The sequence below is a fragment of the Eurytemora carolleeae genome, unplaced genomic scaffold (genome assembly GCF_000591075.1).
Source record: "Eurytemora carolleeae unplaced genomic scaffold, Eaff_2.0 scaffold1187, whole genome shotgun sequence".
Classification (NCBI taxonomy): Eukaryota; Metazoa; Arthropoda; class Copepoda; order Calanoida; family Temoridae; genus Eurytemora; species Eurytemora carolleeae.
The window spans coordinates 27058-51331 of record NW_019397075.1 but is presented as its reverse complement, the minus strand read 5'-3'; the positions used below and the strand labels follow the sequence as shown (position 1 = coordinate 51331).

Sequence of the window (24274 nt, the reverse complement as noted above, 5' to 3'; positions counted from 1 at the left end):
TGCCTTTCTAAAAGGCAATTAATAAAGCAATTAGCAATTAAAAGCAATTAATTATCAAAATCTGACAACAGAAAGTGGGTAAAGACAAAGATTTAGTCTGTATCCGGAAAAAGTAGTTATTTAGGCAGTGCGCCTGAGTTATTGTGTAAAAGACGGTTTTAGACCTAAAGGAGGGCTATAGATATTTAGGAAAAGTCAGAAAATTTCAACAGGCTCAGACCAGTACTTATCGAGTTTTGTAAAAGAAGGGGTCCAATTGGCCCAATTCCCCAGCAGGAATAAGGTTAACGTTCAACAAAAGTAATTGATTTTCAGACACTAAACATGTCTAAGGAAGCTGCTATTGGTATAGATCTAGGAACAACTAATAGTTGTGTAGCTGTTATGCAGTATGGAAAGGGAAGTGAATAGTTAAATTGCTTTTCTTAATAATGAAAGCTTTTAGAGTCTGAAATTCGTATTATGCTTTTAAATTTTTTTAAAAACTTTTTAAGTTTTTTTCTTAAGTTGATTGGCATAGTTTTCTATACTTAAAATGAGAATTAATAATTGTGAATTTTGTATCTTGTGTATTTACAATTTAAAAAATGTCTAGCAAAACGTTTTACGTTTTTGTATTTACGCTCTTTATATTAATTAATTTTATGGGTCGACGTTTTTTTCTGCAAATATGTCTTTCACGCAGTGCTTAGGATCCATTTAATTTTGATGCGGATCCGGATCCTGGATCAGCACTGGAAAAAAACTGATCCGGATCCAGGTCATTTCTTTAAGATTTACTGAATTTTTTTAACAAAACATAATTTTCAAATTTTTTGTTTAATTTTTTTCGCATATTTTTATCCTAAAACTTGATGAACCATTCAGAAATGCGGAAATTTTATAATCTCCCTTTTTTCAAAAGTTCAGATTTTGGTTTTAGAAGTAAAAAAAGTTTTTTGCAGTTTTTGGTTGATATTTTACCCCTTGCGGATCCAACGGATCCGGATCCTAAGCACTGCTTTCCAGTATTGTTTTATTTTGGCAAATTTAGCTTCTCTTCAGGTTGAGATCATTGCTAATGCTCAAGGGAACAGGTAAAGTAATTTTGAAAAATTATTTTGGACCGCGGGGTCACGGTCGTCACGGGGTGCCAAGTTAGGGCTGGGTAAGAACTATTCTTTTTTGAAAATTAATTGAAATTCCAGAATTTTTTTTTAAGATTTGTAACTTTTTGTATTTAACCAGAGCTAAAATAAATTTTAGGCCTAACTATAGTATGTTTGGACAACTTAATGAAAAAAGTTGTAGAACAATGACAAAAATTCCGTTAATAAAGAAAAAAAAAAATTTGTTTTATTCATTTTCTTTATTTATTTGAATTGCATAAAAAGGGCACTTAATACTGTCTTTTATTCATAAAATAATTTAGTTGTCTTGTTCTTGTAGGTTGACCCCCAGTTGTGTAGCTTTCACAGGTTTAGTGTTGAGCACTGTTTTCAACTTTTAGTCGACAAACTAAATTTCAAGGGAACCTCCATTTTTAGAATAAGATTCACAATGGCACCCACAAGTGGTATTTTAGTGAAAATAATCTTCATGTTTTTAACTTTTTGAAATATTATCAACTGTAGTTTCTCTCTAAAAGTGACTTATGGATTTCTAGAGACAGTAACATAGAGGATGAAAATTGTTAACACTTGTCAAGCCAAACACCCCGACAATGTTTTTGTAAATTATTTATTAGATAAAGGCCAAGGGTATCATTGTGAATCTGACATGATCCTCGTTTTTTAATTCAACGGGTCACAAACTTATTTAAAGTGACGGATCGGCTATGTAAGGTAGTTAAACTGAGTATGCAGTGTTGTGGAAAATTTCTTCAGGGTTAATTTGAGACATATAAAACGTTTCCACAATGTATAATAACTGAGTTTGAGTGCATAGTCGACGTTCAAAATCATGAATTTGGGTGTGTACGTTTTCAGAATCGTTTTTTTATTATTAAATAACGAAGACAAAAATACTGTAAAAATCTTAAAGTAAACTAATTACATCTTTAAAAACATTTCTCAAAAGAAATGTGTCAATAAATTAGAATTAATTATTTACTTTTTCATCATTATTATATTGAATTTCTTATTTTAAATTTATTTGTTTGCAGATTTCGATAAATTCTTCGAATGTCGTCTTTTCAATAAAAATTCCAGTAAATCTGCAGATAATCTTTGTGATTAAATTCAGAAATTTTAGAAACTAATTATTGAAAAAAATTACTTACTTTCGATGATAAGAGTTTATTTTTATTTTCTCAACCTGTATCTTAACAAATAATAAGTTACTGTAGAATTTTGTTTACATTTTTTGTCGTCGTTATTTAATAATTACGAAAAAAATTCTGAAAACGTTTCGACCCAAAAGTACGATTTTTAACGACGACTTTGCGCTCAAACTTTTTACAGATCTTTAAAAAGTTTCGTCTAGAATGAATCCTAAAGAATTTGTCCACAACAGTGCATACTCAGTTCAATTACCTGACATAGCCGGTCTGTTCCTATAAGCAATGAATTCTGAATTTAACTGAATGAATCAAAAGGAGCCGAATTGATTGGGTCGATAATTGAAGAAAACATGCCCATCACTATTCCCAGGTAAGGAAAGATTGATTGGTGACCCTGCGGCTAGTCAGGTAGCGGTTAACCCGGCAAACACAATCTTCGACGCTAAACGATTGATTGGCCGAAAGTTCAATGATGATACTGTTCAAGCAGACATCAAGCTGTGGCCTTTCAAGGAAGGAATCCAACCTAGGATTTATAAAATTAATTATTCAATATGAAAAATGATAAAATAAACTGATTCTCTCGCATGATATTTTTTTACATTGAAAGATAAAATCTTAAAACTTTCTTGCCGCTGAATTTTTTTTTCTTCCATATTTTCGGAGAAGAAAAACATTTTTTAGTGCAAAAAGAAAATTTTTTAGATTTAATTTTTCACAGCTTTAATAAAATTTCTTTAATGTAGTTCCAACCCATAAGTGAGAGCGGCCTTAATAATGAGTCAAAAAAAAATAGAAATTCTCGCCAAGGGACCAAGACATATTTTTAATTTTTAAATTTCCGATTCACAACAGTACCAGTTAAATCCTTGACCGCTCAAGGAGGAATAAGATATCCTTTTTTTCTATCGGAAAAAATTTATTTTTGTTACTCAAATAAATGTGATTTGTTGCTGGGACATTCCACTCTTTGGATGGATGCACTAGTTAATACGTCTTCTATCCCTTTGTGAATTGTACACGACTATGTTGGTCCTGAGAGCAGGTGGTGTCTGACAATGGAAACCCCAGGATCCAGGTCGAGTTCTTGAATCAAACCATGCAGTTCAAGCCAGAAGAGATCAGGGATGCATGCAATTCTTAAATCAAGTTTTTAGTTTTTTAAAGGTTTGCTTATTATAGAAGTTTACCAAGTTGATTTTTATTAATTCCCTTCTTTTTTAAGAAATGGATGTTCTTTCCATAATGTTTAATGTTAGTCATCAATTGCAATGTTTGTCAATAAATTCTCTTTTCTGGAAAAAAAAGTATTATGAATATTTTTTGGCAACTTAGATGGAAGACGATATTTGAGAGTTTCACACCGTTTAATAGCGTTTTCTCCATACTACAATTTGGACTTAACTTCGCATTTAAATTATTTTAAATACTTTATTAGTATTCTCAATTTTATAAAGAAACATTTTAACTAAAAGAATATTTAAGGCCAAAATAAATAAAAAAAATTGCTAATATGTATCTGTATTCTGTAGTGCAATGGTTTTAAAGAAAATGAAAGATACAGCTGAAGCTTACTTGGGCTATAAGGTGACAGTTTAGAATATGTTTCAAATTCAATACGTTCTAAGCTGATTAATTGGCAATAATTTTATTTTGGTTGGTTTTTTCCCAAGTTTTAAAAAGTTCAATTCAGTGCAAAAAAATTGCCCACCTTTTTTCGCATTTTTAGCAAATATAGAGTTTGGAAATTTCTTGAAAAATTGAATCTCATCACATTTTCACAGGACTTAGAGACTATGAAGACGACCGAACGAATTTAATGATATCAAGATTCAGGGCAGTTTTAAATTATTTAAAGATTCAGGGCAGTTTTAAATTATTTAAAGATTCAGGGCAGTTTTAAATTTGGTTCTTTGTAAGTTTTAAAATATACAATTTTTTAAACCTTCAGTAATTTTAACTTAGGTCGTCAATTAAGTCTCTTTTTTTTTTGTTTTCAACCCTGAAGAACTTTGCTTTAACCCTAAATGAAGTGATCCATTTTTGAAGACGACATTTATCATATTCTCCTATTAGGTGAAGGATGCAGTGGTTACTGTTCCCGCATACTTCAATGATTCCCAGAGACAAGCAACAAAGGTAAAACTCTTAAAAAAAATTATGTTAAAGGGATTGTCATTACAAATTTTTAATGCCCTTTTATTCAAACTACGACTGCAATAAAAAAGAATGAAATCGTAGCATTAAAATTATTTGCCAAACAAAAAAGTTGACTGAGCTGCAATAAAGTTTGGGGTTCTTAAAGCTACTGTTAATATAATTTCAATGCTCGATTTACAATGGTTGCCAATTGAATAGTCGTTTGGCGAAAGTTTTCTGAAGATTTTTTTTTCTTTTAAATATGGATAATTTCCAATTGTGTCCTGCGGATTTATGCATCAGACTCACCGAAGGAAACAGTCAGATTTAAACATTTTTCAAATAGAAACACTGATATATTATTAATTGTTGCTCAATACTCAACAAAGTCAGCATGGGGGGTCTCATTTAAAACACAGTCAACAGTCTCGTATTGTAAATGTATCATGTATCATGTATCATGTATCATGTATCATCATGTATCATGCATCATGTATCATGTATCATGTATCATGTATCATGTATCATGTATCATGTATCATGTATCTTGTATCATGTATCTTGTATCTTGTATCATGTATCATGTATCATGCATCATGCATCATGCATCATGCATCATGCATCATGCATCATGCATCATGCATCATGCATCATGCATCATGCATCATGCATCATGCATCATGCATCATGTATATTATCATGTATCATGTTTAGGATGCTGGTCAGATTGCTGGGTTAAATGTTATCCGAATTATCAATGAGCCGACTGCAGCTGCTATTGCGTATGGTATGGATAGGAAGGCCCAAGGTAAGACGACCTTAATCTTAAGGATAAATAAATTTGCTCCCCCATACGTCCCAATTTGTTTGTTCCATTTTGTTGAAGAATTTTAATATATTAGGGCCTTTTATCACACAATTTATTAATAAAATCCGGAAAACGGTTTTTAAACGAGAATTGGAAAGCTAGTATAATTTTTATATAAATTCTTGCCTGTCTGATTTATAACGGTACCCTTGAAAGCTTTGTCTGGTCAAAAAAGATATCCAAAATTATTTCTTAAATATTGATGTTTTTAAATGTGGTTTCTTTTTAAGGTGATCGACTTTCGCATTTCTGCTAAACAATATTATCAAATTATCAAAATCTTAAGATATAGGAAACGGCGATATCTTCTACATTTGATCTGATAAAGGTTTAAAGTTTGAAGTGTACCATCGTAAATCAGGCCTCCCCCTTTGTAGTGGGGAGGGGAGAGGAGGGGCACTTGAAATCTTATGATTATTTTACAAAGCTTCAAGGACAAAGTACTTACAATTATAGAATTTATAACGTTTTTTCTTCAGGAGAAAAAACTGTTTTGATCTTTGATCTTGGAGGCGGTACATTTGATGTTTCTGTACTCGTCATTGATAATGGAAATTTTCAGGTAAAATATTATTCATTTTATTGAATGCTTTTTTATAAAAAAAAGTCTAAAAATGTTTTTATATGTATTTTTTGTATAATCATATGCAGAAATGAGAACTGTACGGAATTTATACAGTCTTGTTTATTCCTCCCAGGGTTCCCTGAAGCTGTAAAATATATCTTTTCTTATACATATTATTTAATATATTAAAGACTTATTTAAATCAGAACACTAAATTCAAACTTTATAATGCCGCGTTTGATGAGTTTTTTGGTCTTATTAAAGTCAAATCATTTGTAGGTATTGGTAACCCTCGGTAATCAAAATGTTAAAGCTCTCTAAAGAAACACTGCTTCTAAAGCAGTTTCAGATATTAGTCTAGATAAACTCCTGGGAAGATTAGTCTAGATGAATTTAGTGTTATTCATTTTCTGATCTGGCTGAAGTATGTCAACACTGCTGATGAATTGTCCTGCTTCCAACCCAGGGAAAGCAGAACTCACTCGTCAGCCTATTTCAGCATAATGTTGAGGGTTAAATTGGAACCTATATACGGATTTTTGTCGAAACTTTTTGTACTTTTAAGAGAACTGCTTAGATGCAGTAAAAAATTAATAACATTTCAACACCAGTACTAGTGTTAGCTCTGGATAATTTCTACGTTGTGTTGGCAGTTGCATTTCAAGGTTCTGGAATGTGTTATTAGTTTGGAACTTAGAGACACCTAGCGGTGTAATAACGAACAATACTCACCCAACCTCCACTAATTATTTTCCAGGTGAAATCTATTGCTGGAGACACACATCTCGGAGGGGAGGATTTTGATAATCGACTGCTCGTGCATTTCATTCAAGAATTTATGAGGTAAGTCATTTGACGAGAAATTTTGAACGCTTTGCACCTCCCTCCATTATAGTACTGATCATGATGAATTTCTATGAAGATCCGTAAACTGAAAAAATGTCGATCGTCTGATCGAAACAGATTAAGTTTACGAAAAATCTTATTTTGTCTTTCCTTGTCATTTAGTTAAACTTGGCTTGCGCCTCCTTTTAATTTTTTTTTACGGATGAATTTAAATTGCAATTTTTCTTTGTACTCAAATATAAACAAAATATTTCAACGATTTTTCCGTTTAAATTTCTGGATTTTTAAGTGTTAAATGTCGGCTTTTTCCAGCAATTTGGACCTGCCCTGACCTGGAAACTTTAGAATGGATAACCTTTAATCCCAACTACTCAATCCGAATATCACTGTAGAAACTTTTAATTTTAGTCCTTAATCCACTCTTCTTCTCTCTCTTTGGATATAGCTGTAGATTGTTTTCTCTGTAGAAATATAGTTCGGAAATTGTATTGACCAATGACAGCCTTGAAAATAAATTCTACCCCATGAGAGAAATCCGCAAATTTAACAAATAAAGCACTTGTCGTCGGTAATTTTGTAAATTAATCGGTGAAGCAAAATATTCAATAATAGGTTTAAGATTCTTTTTTAACCAATTTTAACTAATGTATTAATAAATAAATTGGCGAGAAATTAATTGAAGGCCCTTCCAGTCAAGAAAACGAACAAATCTGGCGTTCCTAGAATCAAATTTGATGATCTATAAATTTAATCTCGAGATTAACATAATCTCGAGATTAGCAAAAAGAGAGGATTAAGCGTTAATCCTGATATCCACCATTCTAAAGATCCCAGCTCTGATGTCGTGTAAGTTGCCACACCAAATTTGGGCCGGATCGATTCAGCCATTTAGACGTTTTTAAAATTGAAATTAACTGTTTTAAAGATTTTTACATTTACAAATTCTTAGAGATATTTCTTAATTGTAAAAGAAAGTAAGACGACGTCAAGATAAAAAATTGGGTCGTGGATCAATTTAGCCGTTTTAACGTTGTTTTGCATTACAAACAAACAGAAAATACATATTTAAGTATTTATTTTTACAAATTACAAAATTCTTCTCAATAATTCTTAATTTTAAAAAAGTCAAATTTTATACTGAGTGCATTCATTAGTTTTTTTTACAGTTGTTTTGTTTAGGAAGCACAAAGCTGACATTAGTGGTAACAAACGCGCACTTCGCCGACTCAGAACTGCATGTGAGCGCGCTAAGGTTACGCTCAGTAGCGCGCCCCAGGCCAATATTGAGATCGATGGATTAACAGAAGGAATAGATTTCTACTCTACGATCACTCAAGCAAAGTTTGAGGATCTATGCGGAGATCTCTTCGAAATGATCATTTCTCACGTCAAGGGAAGACGACATACTAGTTTCATTTCATTACCAAGATTCACGTACACTTTTAATGTTGTTGGGGGATTTAAAAATTTTTTTTGGGGATTTCTTATGATGCAACAGCATTCTTTAAGCTTAAAGACACTTTTGAATGTTGTTAGGGGATTTTAAAATTTTTTTTGGGGATTTCATATGATGCAAGAGCTGTCTTTAAGCTTATAGACACTTTTGAATGGTCTAAATGAGTTTATTTGATTTTTCCCTCAAACTTATTAAACAATCTTTACACACTATAGTTACACTTGCATGATTAAATCTATAAGGAAGAAACTTATATTTTACCTTTAAATGGAATTTTGTATTAATATTGTGTATTTGGGTCTGGGCTACGGCAAAGGCTTTTTAAATTAATAGACCTAAAGTTATCTTTGAATGAAACCTGTATTTTATTGCTATAATGTTACTCATCTCTAAGGTTAAAGGATACGTTTTTGGGTCGAGCACGCCATTATCTGAAATTATTCCTACATTAGAAAAGTATTATTGTCGTCTAGAAAGCTGTTGACGATTGTAAACTAGAGATGGATGAAATAGTTCTGGTGGGAGGTAGTAGTAGAATACCTAAACTTCAGGTTGCTTTTCAACCCAATATTTCTGAAGTCTTAACGTAAGATTTGATTGGGATTTAGCTTTTTTGTAGACTTCCCCTCCCATCCACCCTTTATTGGCCATCCCCGTTCAAAGTAAAAGCTTGTGTTAGGTTTTATAAGAATATGAAAGTGGTATTCCTGAGAGAGGGGGGAGAGGGTGTTAGGGGCCTCTTTTTCAGATTTCATTTCAAATTAGTTCAAATTAGGGAATGACTTGATTTTTATAAACTATTGCCATCGAAACCGTATCTTACGTAAGACGACATTTGTAGTCATCAGTTTTGTTCTCAAATATTTTTGAATAATTTGAGTTTTTCATCTGAGTTTATCAAGGAAATAAACAAAACCCATCAAACATTTAAGCTTAAAAATAAAATTAGTAATTGTAAATTTTCAGTAAAATTTGAGAAATTCCAAGCTTTGGTGTCGTCTTCTATACTATGCTCTGTTGATTGCGTTTTGAAGTGATGTGTATCTGAATTATTTTGCAGTCATTGCTTGTTGAGATGTTCCACAAGGAGCTGAACAAGTCTATAGACCCTGAGGAAGCAGTTGCATATGGAGCAGCTGTCCAAGCTGCTGTTCTTAACGGAGATAAGAGCTTTGGAGAGTGTATCCTCCAGGTTTTAATTTTATATTTTTGATTAGGTTGGAAATTTTATTTTGCAATTCCTTTTATTAAAACACTAATTCAATTTTTGTCAATATTTCTTGGGCCTAAGTGATCGCGAGAACATGTTACAGAAATTTTTGCGGATTAAGCACTTAATCTCTTAGTTTTCATTGTCGATAAAAAGTTCTAACATCGAAAAAAAAACGTAATTTCCAGGACGTAGTTCCTCTATCTCTGGGAGTAGAACCAGCTGGTGGTGTCCTGGAAATTCTGGTGGCCAGGAATACTCCTATTCCTGTCCGAACCAACAAGATATTCTCAACCAACGCTGATGATCAGGAATCAGTGGGAATCTGTGTGTACGAAGGAGAACGACCGCTAGCCAAGGACAACCATCTCCTTGGTAAATTTGACCTGGTCGGTATTCCTCCAGCTCCACGTGGTGTTCCTAAGATCGAAGTTAAGTTTGATGTGGATGTTGACGGTATTTTGAGCGTCTCCGCCATCGACTTTGGATCTGGAAACCATGAACGGATCACAATTAAGCCTGACAAAGGAGGTTTGACTGCTGAAGAGGTTGAGAGGATGATCGAGGATGCTCGGAGATTTGAATCTGAAGATCATAAGAAAAGAGAGTGTGTGGTCGCAAGAAATGATTTAGGTAAGTTTTGTAGGGGTGTAATCCCCCCCCCCCCTTAGAGTTGTATCTTTTCTTTTTCTTCTCGTGTCGTTAATCCTTTTCTACTTTTTTTTCAAACCAGAATTCTTTATTTTGCCTTATATGCTTAACCTTCAGTTTTTTATTATATTTTGTTTAATGCACTTGCGGTAATGTTTGAATTTATAACGAATAACTGAAGCTGTTTTATCAATTGTTGTCCCCAGTGAATATCTTACAGTGCTTAGCGTTTATATCAATGCAATGCAGACGAATTTATTAGTTTTTAACGAGTTTTTTGAAAACTAAAAGTATACAAGTAAAAAAAGTGAAACTTTTAATAGACAGCTTTTCTTTGTTTCCATGTTGATGTGTACTCATGCTATTTGAAAGATTGGTAGAAATCAAAATGGAAATCTAAAGTCTTCTTCATCGTATTGATATATATACAACGACGACTGTACTAAGTTAATATTATTTAATTTTAGAATCCTATGTGCTGAATTTGAGGAATGCACTAGAGAAGTTTAAATGCAAGCTCTCCGAGGTAAATATTTAAATTTTAAATCCACAATCATAAATATTTCAATATTTTAATACTTTAATATTTCAATACTTTTGAGAATTTTATGAGGTCGGATTTTTTTGTTGTGGAGTATTATTAATTGATCTCTATATTTAATGTTGGCACTTTTTATTGAGTTCAAAAAATCTAATTCTGAAAACGTATCCACCCCCAAAGTAAATGTTTTGAACGTCGAATTTGCGCTCAAACTCAGGATTTACAGATCTTTAGAAAGTTTGATATGTCTCAAATGAATCCGAAAGAAGTTTTCCACAACACTGCATAGTCAGTTTAACTACCTTACATAGCCGGTCAAATAAGATGGACATCCTGTTATTCACAACAAAAATATTCTTTCTTTAGGACAGATTTTCTAAAATAAATTTTTTTTTCACATTTTCTCTTTTTTTAACTATTTTTAGCTTTAAGAAATATATAAATGCAACAATCTTAATGGTTTTTGTTCCCTTCTAGTTTTTTTTAAATCTAAATTAAATACCGAGCAAATGGTTTAATATTTTTTTTTTGATTTAGAAGAAATCATTTTTTTTTTGATAAGATTTGGTGAAGATAAAATCTTGGATTTATTTCATAATTAGTCTAGATGTGCCTAGATATTTATAAAACTATCGATCGTTAACATATTTATCAATGAAAAAAAAAATTGACAACCGATTGACCAATGGTACCCAATATTTATCAGAAAATCAACGAGAAAGATAGTTTGATTGTTTTTCTGAAGAGATATAAATTCTTCATATTGAATTAGCAAGTCATTTTTTACAAAGAACCGAAATTGAAAATAACCAAATTTCAGGAAGCAAAAAGCATGGATATTGAATAACTCCATGAATTAAGGTTTAACTGGTACTGTTGTGAATCGGACATGCCAGTTTGTAAAAGAAGAGTCACTGAAAATTAGTCCCTTTTGAATAATCATCTACGAGAAAAATTCTACGAATTTGGTTGTAAAATATTTGTAAAGGGATCGACTGTAAGCTTATTTCAAGTGCTTAGATGGCAATGTTCGATTTACAACATTACCCTTTAAACCTTTGTCAATTAAGTATGTCGAATGATGTTTTTGTAAATTTAAACTCTTTGGTTTCCTTTGCGGTTTCTCAAGGGTACCGTTGTAAATCGGGCATTGCCATTTTTTACATAGAGGGTCACATGAAATTATGCTCTTAAAAGTGTTAATATTTTCCAGTCTGATATCGAGTACGGTAGAACCCGCCTCGCCTCCGCCCTGAAGTGGGTAGAAGAGAACAAGGCAGCTGAGGCGGAGGAATACAGAGGGCGGAAGAATGAGTTGAAGGCGGAAGTTAAGAAGATTCAAGAGAAGATTGGACACAAGGAAGGCGAACCATTGTCCCCACACAAAAGTAATGTGCTGGCCTGAATATTTTCTGTTTTATTGATTTTAAATATTTTTACATCTAAGTGTGTTTTAGTAGTATACAAGTTTGATTTTATCCATTTTTAGTTGTCTAGATATATGGATAACGTACAGTAAAAAATAAAGTTATAATATTGACTAATTTTCTTTTATTTTTAATAAATGTACACATTTTGCTATAGGTACCTGGTACAACCGTAAAATACAGGATGAGACCTTAATGTTATTTAAAACTCCTTAAGTTCTTGCGAACTAGGCTGAATTCTATTCTTAGACTTAAATATGTCCAATGGGTTTTACTCTGTGGTTAAGCACCACAGTTCCAGGGAATCAAAAGTGTAAGTAGAGGGACCAAGTGAATTTGCAGTCGTTTGTTGGTCCATGTGGGTAATGTTACATCGTCTATACGCAACATCCCCCCTACTGAACTTCTGACCTACGAAATTTCTGCAATATCGGACCAACATCAGCTGTTTGTTTTTGTATTATCTGAAGGTTAGGTTAGGTTGACAATTTCCGGGCCGAGCGCTGTGGCTCTGACAGGCTAGGGGGCCGTGCGCTGCGCCCACAAGTCCATGTAGCAGCTGTAAAACCACGTGCTAGTAGGTCGGATGTGAAGTATAGAGGATTTGGCTTAGGTCAGAAGTGGAGTATAGCGGATTTGCTTAGGTCGATTAGGATACACCATCGTTAATCTGTTCTTAAAACGTCAAAATAATCATAGATTAAAGTCGAATTGTAAAATGAGTAATAATTTCAAGTTTTGACTATAATATCGAAAGGTTTATTGTTTAAAGATGATTTATATACCTTTGTGATTTTAGTTAACATTCCACCCAAAATTTTTGAAATTTGAAAGATTCCCTTATTTGGGTTGGTTTGGACGATTTCCTATATTTGATTTGGTTTGGAAAATCTTAATATTCCCCTATATATAGTTGCAGGAGTTACACACAAAATAGATCAAACTTTAGAACTTTTCTTCATTTTCCCAGATTATATAATACCGGCAGTCTTCAGTTAACAACCAGTCCTGATTCTTCAATTTGATATTAGAAATATACAAAATACAAATATTCTGGTTCAGAAAAAATGAAAAACATTTTCCTATATTAATCAGAATGACATGAGTCAAAATGTACCAATTTTAACATAAAATTATTAAAAAACAAACAAAAAAAAATTTATAATCCGTTTCAATGCATTTATCCGAAAGAATTAGTAAGTTTTTAGAATACAATTTTTCCAATAAATGCATGGCTTAATAAAAAGTATATTCTTTTTCTCTTTACAAAAACAATAGTACTTTACCACTCTTCAGAATAAATGGGTCAATATTTAGCATTTTTAAAATGAAACAATTAATCCGACATATTTACCATTATTCATAATATAAAGGGGTAAATTTTTTCAATTATAAAGTAAAAATATGGATCTAATAATTTACTATTATTCATAATAAAAAGGGGTAAATTTTTCAATTATAAAGTAAAAATATGGGATCTGATATTTACCACTTTACAGAAACAATAGGTCGAAATTTATCAATTTTTAAGTAAGAAATTATATCTGATATTTACCATTTTTCAGAATAAATGGGTCACGCATCTTCCAGGTTTTGTGTTTCCGACACTTTTTGCTCATTCGATCCTCTACAGGTTAAACACAGGTACAGTGGTCACCGTATATATCATTACAATAAAGAAGACTTTCATTTTTAATTCTAAAGATAATAGGTGAAATGTAAATAAGCTTTCAAAAATGGGGTCCATCTTTTGTATAATTTTTAAGAATTGGGGGGAAATATTCCTTCAACCGCTAAGCATGTAGGCATGTTAAGAGCTAGATGTACAGTGTATCATGTGGACTATGTTACGAAACATCAAATTAATCATTACATTCTATCTAGTCTTATTTGTTTTTATAGAATTTGAAATAATATCTGGAAAAATTCCTGGATGTCCCCGTCAATTTGAAATAAATTATTAATTATAAATTATCATATTTTTTTATTACTTTCTTATCTTTTACAGATATACAGATACAAAGTTTAAAGACATCCCTGAGGGGTTTGAAGTTCTAGATGAGTTTACACACACACCATCTAGTGAGGGTCAAAGCAAACAAAACTACTGCACAGATGATAGTGTTAGAGTAAGAAACCTACTTATATCATCTTACTTTTTAGCTGCATATCAGCCTGTGAGACTTGGCTAACACTGATTTCTTCTTATTGGCTGGATATACAGGGTGTCCCACATCAAATTAGACCGCGTCCATGGGTCTAAAAATCGATTTAGAGGACAAATCAGAAAATTAAAAAATAATGAATCATTTTGAAAATTTTAATAAGGTTAACAGAAATTTTTTTTTGCGGAAAATGCTAGATTTTTCGAGTATTATTTTCGTATTTTTGCGTTAACGATTGGAGATAACCTAATATATGATATGGGACGCTCTGTATATTGCCATTCGTTTTTGATTGGTTAATGATAATTTTAAGATATAGATATATTGGGGTATGGCCGATCTCAAAACTGTAACTTAAAACCTTGTTCTGCTCAAATATGAATTTATATCAATGATTTTAGTTATTTTTATTTCTTTTCTCTGCAAAAGCGTGACAAGCGTGCTTTAGAAACAACGGAAAAAAATTAAGAGAATTAAACAGTTTTCAAGTTAGAAAACGACGTTATCTTCAACATTATTGATCAAATTCAGGTTTCAATGATGCCTGTGTAAATCACATGAACATTTTTTTAGCCTACCCCCCAGCCACCCATGAGTGTCCACAAAAAATTTCAGCCCATTCGTGTTAGCCCTTTGGCTGGCTATAGGCAACATATATATACAAATGTTTTCTTTTATTATATAGATAAAAATTAACCATTGCATGCTTTAGCTTAAAGATCAAAATAAAATGTAAAAATATTGAATTTTGATATTACAGCTTCACGATCTTGAGAATAGTGCCAGTGTTGAAGTATTTAAGCATGAAGTACTTGAAAAGACACAAATACAGGTACAATTCAATTAATTATTTGGGAAATAAAAAATATTCTGAGATAAACTCATTTATTTTTTTAAATTTTGATTTAACACAATTTTACTCTTACACGTAGATTAATAACAAAACAGATAGAACACTTACCCTGAGACAGAAGCCCAAAGTTTTCAAAACTGTATTATGTTAAACTTTGATTTTATTAAAGGGACAGACCGGCTTGCAGTGTTGTGGACAAATTCTTTAGGATATTTGAGACATATAAAACTTATTACAGATCTGTTAATCCTGAATTTTAACACAAAGTCGACGTTCAAAATCGTAATTTTGGGTGGATACATTTTCAGAATTGGTTTTTTAAATTGTAAAATAACGACGACAAAAAATGTAAACAAAAGTCTACAGTAAACTAATTAGTGTTTAGGAACAGGTTGAGAAAATAAAAATTCATCTTATCATCAAAAATAAGTAATCTTGTTCAATTATTAGTTTATATTTTCTCATTATTCTAGTTTCTTATATTCACAAAGATTTTCTGCAGATTTTCTGGAAGTATTATTGAAAAGACGACATTTGAAGAATTTGTAAAAATCTGCGAATGAATTCATAGAAAATAAGAGATTCAAAATACTGAGGAAAACGAAATAATTGATTCTAGCATTGATTTATTGACAAATTTCTTTCGAGAAATATGTTCCTGTCCATCTAATTAGTTTACTACATATTTTTTAATTTATTTTTTGTCGTCATTATTTAATAATTAAAAAAAACTATTCTAAAAACGTTCCCACCCAAATTCATGATTTTAAACGTCGACTATGCACTCAAACTCAGTAATTATACTTTGTGGAAAAGTTTTATATGTCTCAAATAAATCCTAAAGAATTTGACCACAACACTGCATACTCAGTTTAACTACCAATTACATAACCGGTCTGTCCCTTTAAACTTAGCCATATCTTTGATCTAAAAAATAATAAGTCCTAAAACGATCCTTAAAACGAACGTCACGACACGTTCGTTTTTGAATCGTTGTTGGATCGTTTTTGCATCTTTTTCGCATATTTTTTTGCATCGTTATTGGATCGTTTTTGCATTGTTTTTGGGTCGTTTTTTGCCCATAACTTCTGCTAGGGCTAAAATTTGCATGTTGTAAGAAAATGTGCGCAACTAATGTATCCATGTATTCATGCATTAATTTGATCACTTACTAATGTGTGTATGTAATAATGTATCCATGTACTAATGTATTTATGTTCCATTTTATGTATTTACTTGTTAATGTACTAACATATTGATGTACAATTGTAAAGTACTAATATACTCATGTACTAATGTATTCATGAACTAATTTATCCATGTACTAATGTATATCTGTACTAATGTGTTCATGTACTAATGCGCTTATGTACTAATGTGCTTATGTACTAATGTGCTTATGTACTAATGTATCCATGAACTGATGTGTTTAAGTACTAATGTATTAATGTACTAACATATCGATGTACTAATGTGTTTATGTAATAATATATTAATGTACTAAAGTATTCATGTAGTAATGTATCGATGTACTAATGTATTCATGTACTTTTATATTCACTATTTGCATTCACTAATATATTGATGTAATAAAGTGTTCATGTACTAATGTACTGATGTACTAAAGTGTTCATGTACAAATGTATGTACAGGATATGGTTGAGAAAACCTGGAAACCAGAAAGAAAACAGCAGGCCTGGCAAATATAGCTGAAATCTCACCTTTTCCTGCACTTTGTTCATTTCCTGCCTTTTTTCATTTCCTGTCCTTTCTTCAATTCCTGCCCTTTGTTCATTTCCTGCCTTTTCTGCATTTCCTGCCCTTTGTTCATTTCTCGCCCTTTTTTCATTTCCTGCTCTTTGTTCATTTCCTTCCCTTTGTTCATTTCCTGCCAGCTTTGTTACCTTTCCTGCCCTTTGTTACCTTTCCTGTCCTTTGTTCATTTCCTGCCCTTTGTTCTTTTCCTGCCCTTTGTTCATTTCCTGCCCTTTGTTCATTTCCTGCCCTTCGTTCATTTCCTTCCCTTTGTTCATTTCCTGCCCTTTGTTACCTTTCCTGCCCTTTGTTCATTTCCTACCCTTTGTTCATTTCCTGCCCTTTCTTCATTTCCTGCCCTTTCTTCATTTCTGCCCTTTCTTAATTTCCTGCCCTTTCTTCATTTCCTTCCCTTGTTTTAAGTTTCAAATCCCAATCTACATTTTATACCTGTTTTGTATTTAAATCAATGTTTTGTACTAAAAAAATCGAGAAATGTGTTTCACAATAAAATTAAATAAGATTTGTATTTTCATTGTATCACAGAAATATATTTCTTCTATTATCTCAGTTTAAGAAATAAAGAATTCATTTAAAGGGAGTGTACGCGTAATTTCAATTCACCCTCCAATCAAAGATGGCAATGCCCGATTCACAACTTAAAAGCTTTGTCACATCAAGTATGAATTAGATATCAATGTTCTAATTTTGAAAACTGATATTTTTGATTGTGGTTTCTATATACAGATGACTTGCAAATATAACTCCAGGAAAACCGGTGTTATTAAAGTTAAACAGTTATAAACCTAGATAACGGATACATGTTTATGAGATACAGAGGATATGACTGTAGTATTTTGAGGGTTTACTACATGAAAAAGCATAGAAATAAGCCAGCTCTGGCCTACAAGGAATCCTGAATGCAAGAAAACGGACAAAAACAATTTTCGTACAATCTTCCCTGAAGTCTCATCCTAATGTATCTAACATTTTTCACAATTTCTAAAACTTTGAGGTACAACATTTAATATTTTGAACATGGCATTAAGGTTTTTCTATTACTTATTCTTAACCTAAACCCTATTTTAATTCATATCATTTTCTTACTTTTTTAACTAAAAAACTAGTAAAAACTGAAAGTATTCAGTCTAAAACAAAGTAATTTAATGATGTGTTTGGTTACCTAAAATTTTGAAAGGATGAAAACGTACTCAGACACGACGGTACGGAATTTATTCTGTCTGTTTTCGTAAATGTATGATTTCCTGCAACTTTAAACTTGTTTCTTACTTTGTCAAATTAGTAATGAAGCCAGTATAATCCAACGAAGCTTGGAACCGACATATCTTCAGTGCTGCAAGTCGCCTTTACAGGGCTTTAAAGAGTAAAAGTGAAAAAGTACAGTTAAAATATACGTCGAATTTATCAAATGTCGTCTTTACAATTTTTCAATAGGTTTTATACTATTTTACGTAAATTTCAGTATTTGCGAAAAAAATAGCCATCACTCCTGTATGCCGAGTCCATTAGAGTCTGATCCAATCAGGGTTCAGTCATGTGTTTGTTGTCTATTCTGAACCAATAGAAATAGAATGGCGGTAACATTTATCTTTCTATCTATCTCACTATCCGAGTAGAGTTATTCTTATCTTCGAAGTAATTACTCCTTCACCTAATTCAACTGTAAAAAAAAACTCAACATTTGTTTTAGAAAATCAGTCAATCTCAACGTTTTAAATTTTTAGTTTGTTTAATTTTGAGAGATTAGGCGAACCCAGTTTCCTTTATCTTTAAAAGAGTAAACTGTGACTTGTAAGGTCGGAATCTGTTTGAATTTATGTTGATAAAATGTAAAATTAAAACTGTCTATTATACACATAAAGAATTAATAAAAAAAGACATACTATCATTGTATGCATTATTTCTAATTGATAGCCTAAAATATGTTTAATTAATTAATCACTTTTCAAATTTGATTTGCATCAAAACACCCATTTAAATCTGCACATTGCACATTGCACACATCCTAGATAATGTGGAACACCCTGCAAAAGATAGATCTGCGCAAGGTTATAATGCAAGGAAAGTAAATTGCAGTTGCGTATACTCTGCATACATATTGACACCAGTTGTCTCTGGGCGGAATCTGTAAACAAGAATAGATGCATAAGTGTTTGTTTAGTAAATCAGTGGATTTAATTTTAAGCATTTCTTGTTGATAATTTTGATAATTCACATAAAAGTCTGACCAGAATATTTCATTGATTTTTTATGTTAAAGATGGATCCCATGTCAGGCTGTGACATCCGTCTTGTGTTTACATTACCGCCCAGAGACAATACACTGCAGTACAAAAGATGCGTACACATCTGAAATTATTCTTTCCTTGCATTATAACCTTGGATTTGCGTAAAAATAAAAGAATAATTTGTATTCATATTAATACATAAGCATAAGCATAATTTCAAATGACCCCACGTGCATGGTAACGCTGGTTTCTTAACGGCATGAAATATATGTCAATGTTCATAATTTGTTATAAGTTTTTATTTATTGTCGTGACATTTTTTTTACCTTTTTTCACCCTTAAAGACATGTTAAAGATGCTCACATAAACATTACCCAACCTCGTTAACAATATTGAGATTTTGAATAAAAATATAAAAATCCCACTCTTTTAGAGTTTAATGAGCATATTTATGGGCTCCAGTACAAAAGGTAGAATTACAAAAGGTAGAACGACAAGAGGTAGAACGATCAAAAGGTAGAACGACAAGAGGTAGAACGATCAAAAGGTAGAACGACAAGAGGTAGAACGATCAAAAGGTAGAATAAACAAAAGGTAGAGTGTTCAAAAGGTAGAATTACAAAGGTAGAAGGTACAAAAGGTAGAATTTTCCAAAAAAAAAAATTTCAAAAAAAGTCAAAAAATAATGTTTCTTATTTGTTAGGAATAATCTTTATTCTACAAATGTACATGATTTTAATCCATGCCAATAATTTTGGCAAGCTGTTTCATATAGTCTGGTGCAGGGATATTAATATACTTTTCGTTCATGTTTTTAATGCTAGTTCGTTTTCTCTCTGTTTTTGTTTGCGAGCGTTCTCAGTGCTGTTTGCACCACTGGCATGAACTCTGTTCCATTCTTAATTTTCTCAAAATTATATTCATATTTCTGGTCGTCAATCAATGTTCTTTTCTTCTTTTGATTCACCCCATAGTTGACCAACCTCTCCATGCTGAATTCAACCGACAAATGCAGTTTTGTGAATTTTTTTTTAATTCGCAGATTTTCTTGTAAAAATTAGAACATTTTCTTCCTTCTCAATAATAAAAAAAATCTACATTTTGAACGTTCTACCTTTTGTAATTCTACCTTTTTGAACGTTCTACCTTTTGTTTATTCTACCTTTTGATCGTTCTACTTTTTGATTGTTCTACCTTTTGTAATTCTACCTTTTGTAATTCTACCTTTTGTAATTCTACCTTTTGTAATTCTACCTTTTGTAATTCTACCTTTTGTAATTCTACCTTTTGTACGTGAGCCTATTTATGGCAATTCTTTGTTTTAATTTAATGTACAGTGAAACCCTTAATAAAGAATACATCGAAAGAATTCATCAAATGTCGTATTCTTCACTTTCTGATTATGGAATGTTGCAGATATTTAGTTTTTTAATTTAATGATTATATGGAACTCTTTAAAACTGTTCCCGCATATTCATGTCTATTTATTTATTTTCGCAAATACTGAAATTTACGTAATATAGTATAAAACTCATTGAAAATTGTCAAGAAGACATTTGATAAATTCTTCCGATGTATTCGTTATTAAGGGTTTCACTGTACTTTGATGTCTCGAATATAATTTATTCGTTAGACGGATTATATGAACTTTATGTCGATCAACATATATGGAACGCTATAGGTGTAAAGATAAGATGCATTTAGCAAAGATAAGAGAACTTTTGATCCCAAAATTTGTTTTACTCTTAGTCACTATCTTTCCTTCTCTCATCTCTCTGTTAAAAAATTCTCAAATTAAGTTCGTTACAGAAAGTTTTTTGAAATGGTGAACAAGATTTTAGGGATTTCTTACTAATGTTAACATTATATTTATAATTTCGATATTCGATGCTACCATAGCATTGTATATAGTAACTTCTTAAGATAAAGGTAAATCATTAAAAATCTAAAAAGCGACTTTATTTAACCCTATTCTGCTGGGAGAGGGGGATAGTAAATTTTACCCCCCTGTAGTTGTTTTTACATAACTCAAAAAGTGTTGGTCTGAGGCTGTTTAAATTTTCTGACTTTTCCTAAATACACAAAGCCCTCCCTTTAGGTCTAAATCCGGGCTGTTATACTAACTGCCTGTAACAAACTAAATTGTTGTTTTGACCCCCTTTCAGTTGTCAGATTTTGCGAATGTTTAGCTTTCTGGAAAGCCAATGTCATGAGAAAATGGATTGCACATGTTTCGCAAAAAAAGTTTGCAAATTATTTGCATACAACCCGTCAAAAGAAATTTGCACATTTTTAAGGTTTTTCTTTAATTGAACACCAGGTTATTCAAATTTAGCAAAAATGTTTGCATACTTGAAATCGCATGGGTAAGGGCTTTTCAATAAAGTATTTTTATCATTTTTTTTGACAACATTTTTACTAACCTTTTTACTATAGAATTGGAATTTACCAAAAAATATAGTTTTGCAAATTTGAAATTTTTTTTGCAGATTCTAAATGTAGAGCATATAAGAGCTTTCCAATGATATATCATTTGTCATATTTGGACATCAAAAATAGGATTTAGAGCGTATCTTGGTTTTCAAGTACCCCGGCAGGGATAGGGTTAAGTGGTCCACCCTAAAAAGCCTGTAGATATGTTTGTGTTGATCTAGAAATTACTGAAAATACAAAGCAGTCGGCGTTTATTCCAATACAATAAAGACGAACTTCTAACAAGTTTTTAAAATAACAAAATTACAAGAAAACTTCCATGTTATGTGTGTATCACTACTATCCAGGTTGCTTGAATATGTTTAGCAAAGAATTAACAAGTTTCTAAAAATGTTCTTTATAAATATGTAAACAGAGCTGGGAACTTTAGAATGATACATCTTTAATCCGAATATCCAATGTGGACACTTTTAATTTCTTGCTATATCTACTCTTTTTTTGGATACAGTTCAGAAAAATCGAAAACCGGTTTTTCAAAATTAGAGAGTTCCTCCCGTTTCTGTATTTTTTAATTCAAAATGGCGCGCAAAATTTCTCAGCTTAACTGTGTAAAACCTGGCCAATAAACTCTTTTCTCTCATTGCAACTATTTTTTATTCTCATTTTGTAACAAAACTGTTCTCTTACAGATAAACTAAGGGATCGTTCAGGATGTATGAGGCGTTCAAAGGGACCAAGAAGCTTCTTTCAAGGAAACCGAAGGTAGTAGTTTTACAATTCATGAGTGTTGTTTAGAGGGACTGTTTAGACCTATTTAAAGTTAAAGCCTCCATTTATAAATATAGTGCAGATATATCTCATGTCCGATTCTCACCTGTACTCTTTCCCTCCGTTCTTTGAGTAAACTTAAAACGTGTTGAATTTTGAAAATATCAAGATACTGTTCATTGTTTCCACAGCTTATTACCGCGAGTTATTGTAATAGAGAAGTCAAAATTGAAACTAGTTAAGTTTTAACTAAAAATGAGCATATCTCCTTCACCCTTTAAAGAGAGGGGTGCACACTGCACAGGGTACATTTTGTGAATAAGACAAATAAATAAATTACATTGACAGTCCGTCTTATAAACAGTAAACGAAGTGATCAATCATTTTGATTTTATATATTTATTTATTTTTAAAAAAAAACAAATATTCACTTTTAATTAAATGTTTAGGTACAATCTCCTAGACCAGACAACTTTGTGTTTAGGAAAATACAGACACATACATTTAATAAAAAATAATAAAAAGAATATTTTTGCAAGAACTGAAGAAGGTTCAGAATAAACTAAATTTTGAATTCTTATAATATTAATTCTATTCCACATTGAACTAGATAGGAGGAGAAGACCAAATTTATCCGAAATTACTATTACGACATTGTGATCTCTTAGATTCTCTAGCTTTGATTTTACGCCCAAGTTCAAAAAAGCTAATTTTTCCAGTTACAAAATAAAAATTGTAAACATTTTTTTTCTCTTCTCTTGCTCTTCAATAGGAGGAGTTCTGAGCTGAATACTTCAGAATGAGATATCCTTAATCCCAATCGGTTAATTAATCTGTAGATTAATAACAAGAGGAGAACAAGCATTATTTAATCTGGAGATTAAGAAAAGAGTGGATCAAGCGTTAATCCCGATATCCACCATTTAAAAATTCCCAGCTCAGATTGATCACATAAAAACTTTTAATTTTACTTCAATTTGAAGATATCCGATGGTTCCCAGTTTTGTACTTCCAAAGAACGTTCTCGAGGTCGACTGAGAGAGAAGAAAATCTCTTTTTGAACACATTTATAGAAATGTAAGCAAAAGCCTTTTTTTGAGTGGGGAGGGGGGGATATGGGGTCAGTGAAATCTATGGTTTACAGGTTTTTTTTTTGTCCATAATAGGTTAAAAAATTTACGCCTNACTTCACCTGTGAATATGAAAACAAGTATTTCAAATCGATTCATAATATTTTCCCTAGGTCTATCTTATACACGAGAATTCGTTTCAAAGTGAACATAATTGTAAATTCGGGCAATCTCACAGTGGAGTAAAAGTAAATTCAATCTATATGAAGCATAAAGTCTGACCTTTTTGCACCAGCTAGTCCTGTCCATAGAGCTAAGAAAAATACAAACTGGGACCGGAAAGATTGACCCGGCTCGGAAATTCAAATATACCACGGCTGCGGCAAGTACCGTCCCGACCCTATTCTATGCAGACTCTGTTTCAAATTTGGTGGCGCGGACAGAATATTTAACAGTTCCCGGTCTATTTTACCTACCTTACTAGCTTAGTTTAGTGTGAGCTAAGCAAACTAAAGATCAAAAAACGAATGAATGATTCTTGCAAAAGCTAAGTCTGTATTTATCATTTAGGCTGCATTACCAGGAACTGTTTAAACAACAAAATAAAAAAAAATATTTTAAACTTTTGATATAACAACTTTATTGACCTTAATTTGTTATGTAAAAATAAACAGAATTGGATGTTTAAAAAAAAAAATTAATATACTAGGATTTTGTAAGCAAATTGTATTCCAAAAGTTATTTTAAATTTGACACAGTTCACTTTTGGGTTTCTTGCAATTGCAGTACTTCTCGTTACAGGTAAAATAAAATGATAACAACAATATCAATAATAATAATAATAATAATAATAATAATAATATAATAATAATAATAATAATAATAATAAAAATAATAATAATGATAATTATAATGATATTGTATCTAGGCTACAGCTATATTGATACAAATGGGTCTGCAATACAGTGTATGATGGATAAGGGTATAGGGGTGCCTGCTCCTGTTATAAACAGGTTAAA

At 31.7% G+C, this 24274-nt stretch overlaps 3 protein-coding genes across 3 annotated transcripts in view; all 3 read left to right on the top strand.

The window, feature by feature from the left end:
* The first annotated feature begins 313 nt into the window (after positions 1-313).
* Positions 314-12080, top strand: LOC111711631 (heat shock 70 kDa protein). Its single transcript, XM_023486022.1, has 16 exons — positions 314-399; positions 1045-1076; positions 1429-1457; positions 2631-2773; positions 3306-3385; positions 3793-3847; positions 4337-4399; positions 5114-5207; positions 5747-5829; positions 6590-6675; positions 7858-8071; positions 8608-8685; positions 9195-9326; positions 9533-9977; positions 10463-10521; positions 11750-12080. The coding sequence occupies exons 1-16, from the start codon at positions 325-327 to the stop codon at positions 11939-11941; spliced, it is 1860 nt and encodes a 619-aa protein (XP_023341790.1). The 5' UTR covers positions 314-324; the 3' UTR covers positions 11942-12080.
* A 1135-nt stretch (positions 12081-13215) lies between these two features.
* LOC111711632 (uncharacterized) lies at positions 13216-17263 on the top strand. The gene is made up of 4 exons (XM_023486023.1): positions 13216-13607; positions 13972-14092; positions 14889-14960; positions 16634-17263. The coding sequence occupies exons 1-4, from the start codon at positions 13534-13536 to the stop codon at positions 16688-16690; spliced, it is 324 nt and encodes a 107-aa protein (XP_023341791.1). The 5' UTR covers positions 13216-13533; the 3' UTR covers positions 16691-17263.
* A 4832-nt stretch (positions 17264-22095) lies between these two features.
* LOC111711633 (innexin inx2) overlaps positions 22096-24274 on the top strand; it is a 29133-nt gene continuing 26954 nt past the window's right edge. Inside the window, exons 1-5 of the mRNA XM_023486024.1 lie at positions 22096-22179; positions 22635-22669; positions 23826-23838; positions 24014-24056; positions 24184-24268. Of these exons, the coding sequence (XP_023341792.1) occupies positions 22129-22179; positions 22635-22669; positions 23826-23838; positions 24014-24056; positions 24184-24268 (227 nt within the window). The 5' untranslated portion in view covers positions 22096-22128. The remainder of the gene's footprint in view (positions 22180-22634; positions 22670-23825; positions 23839-24013; positions 24057-24183; positions 24269-24274) is intronic.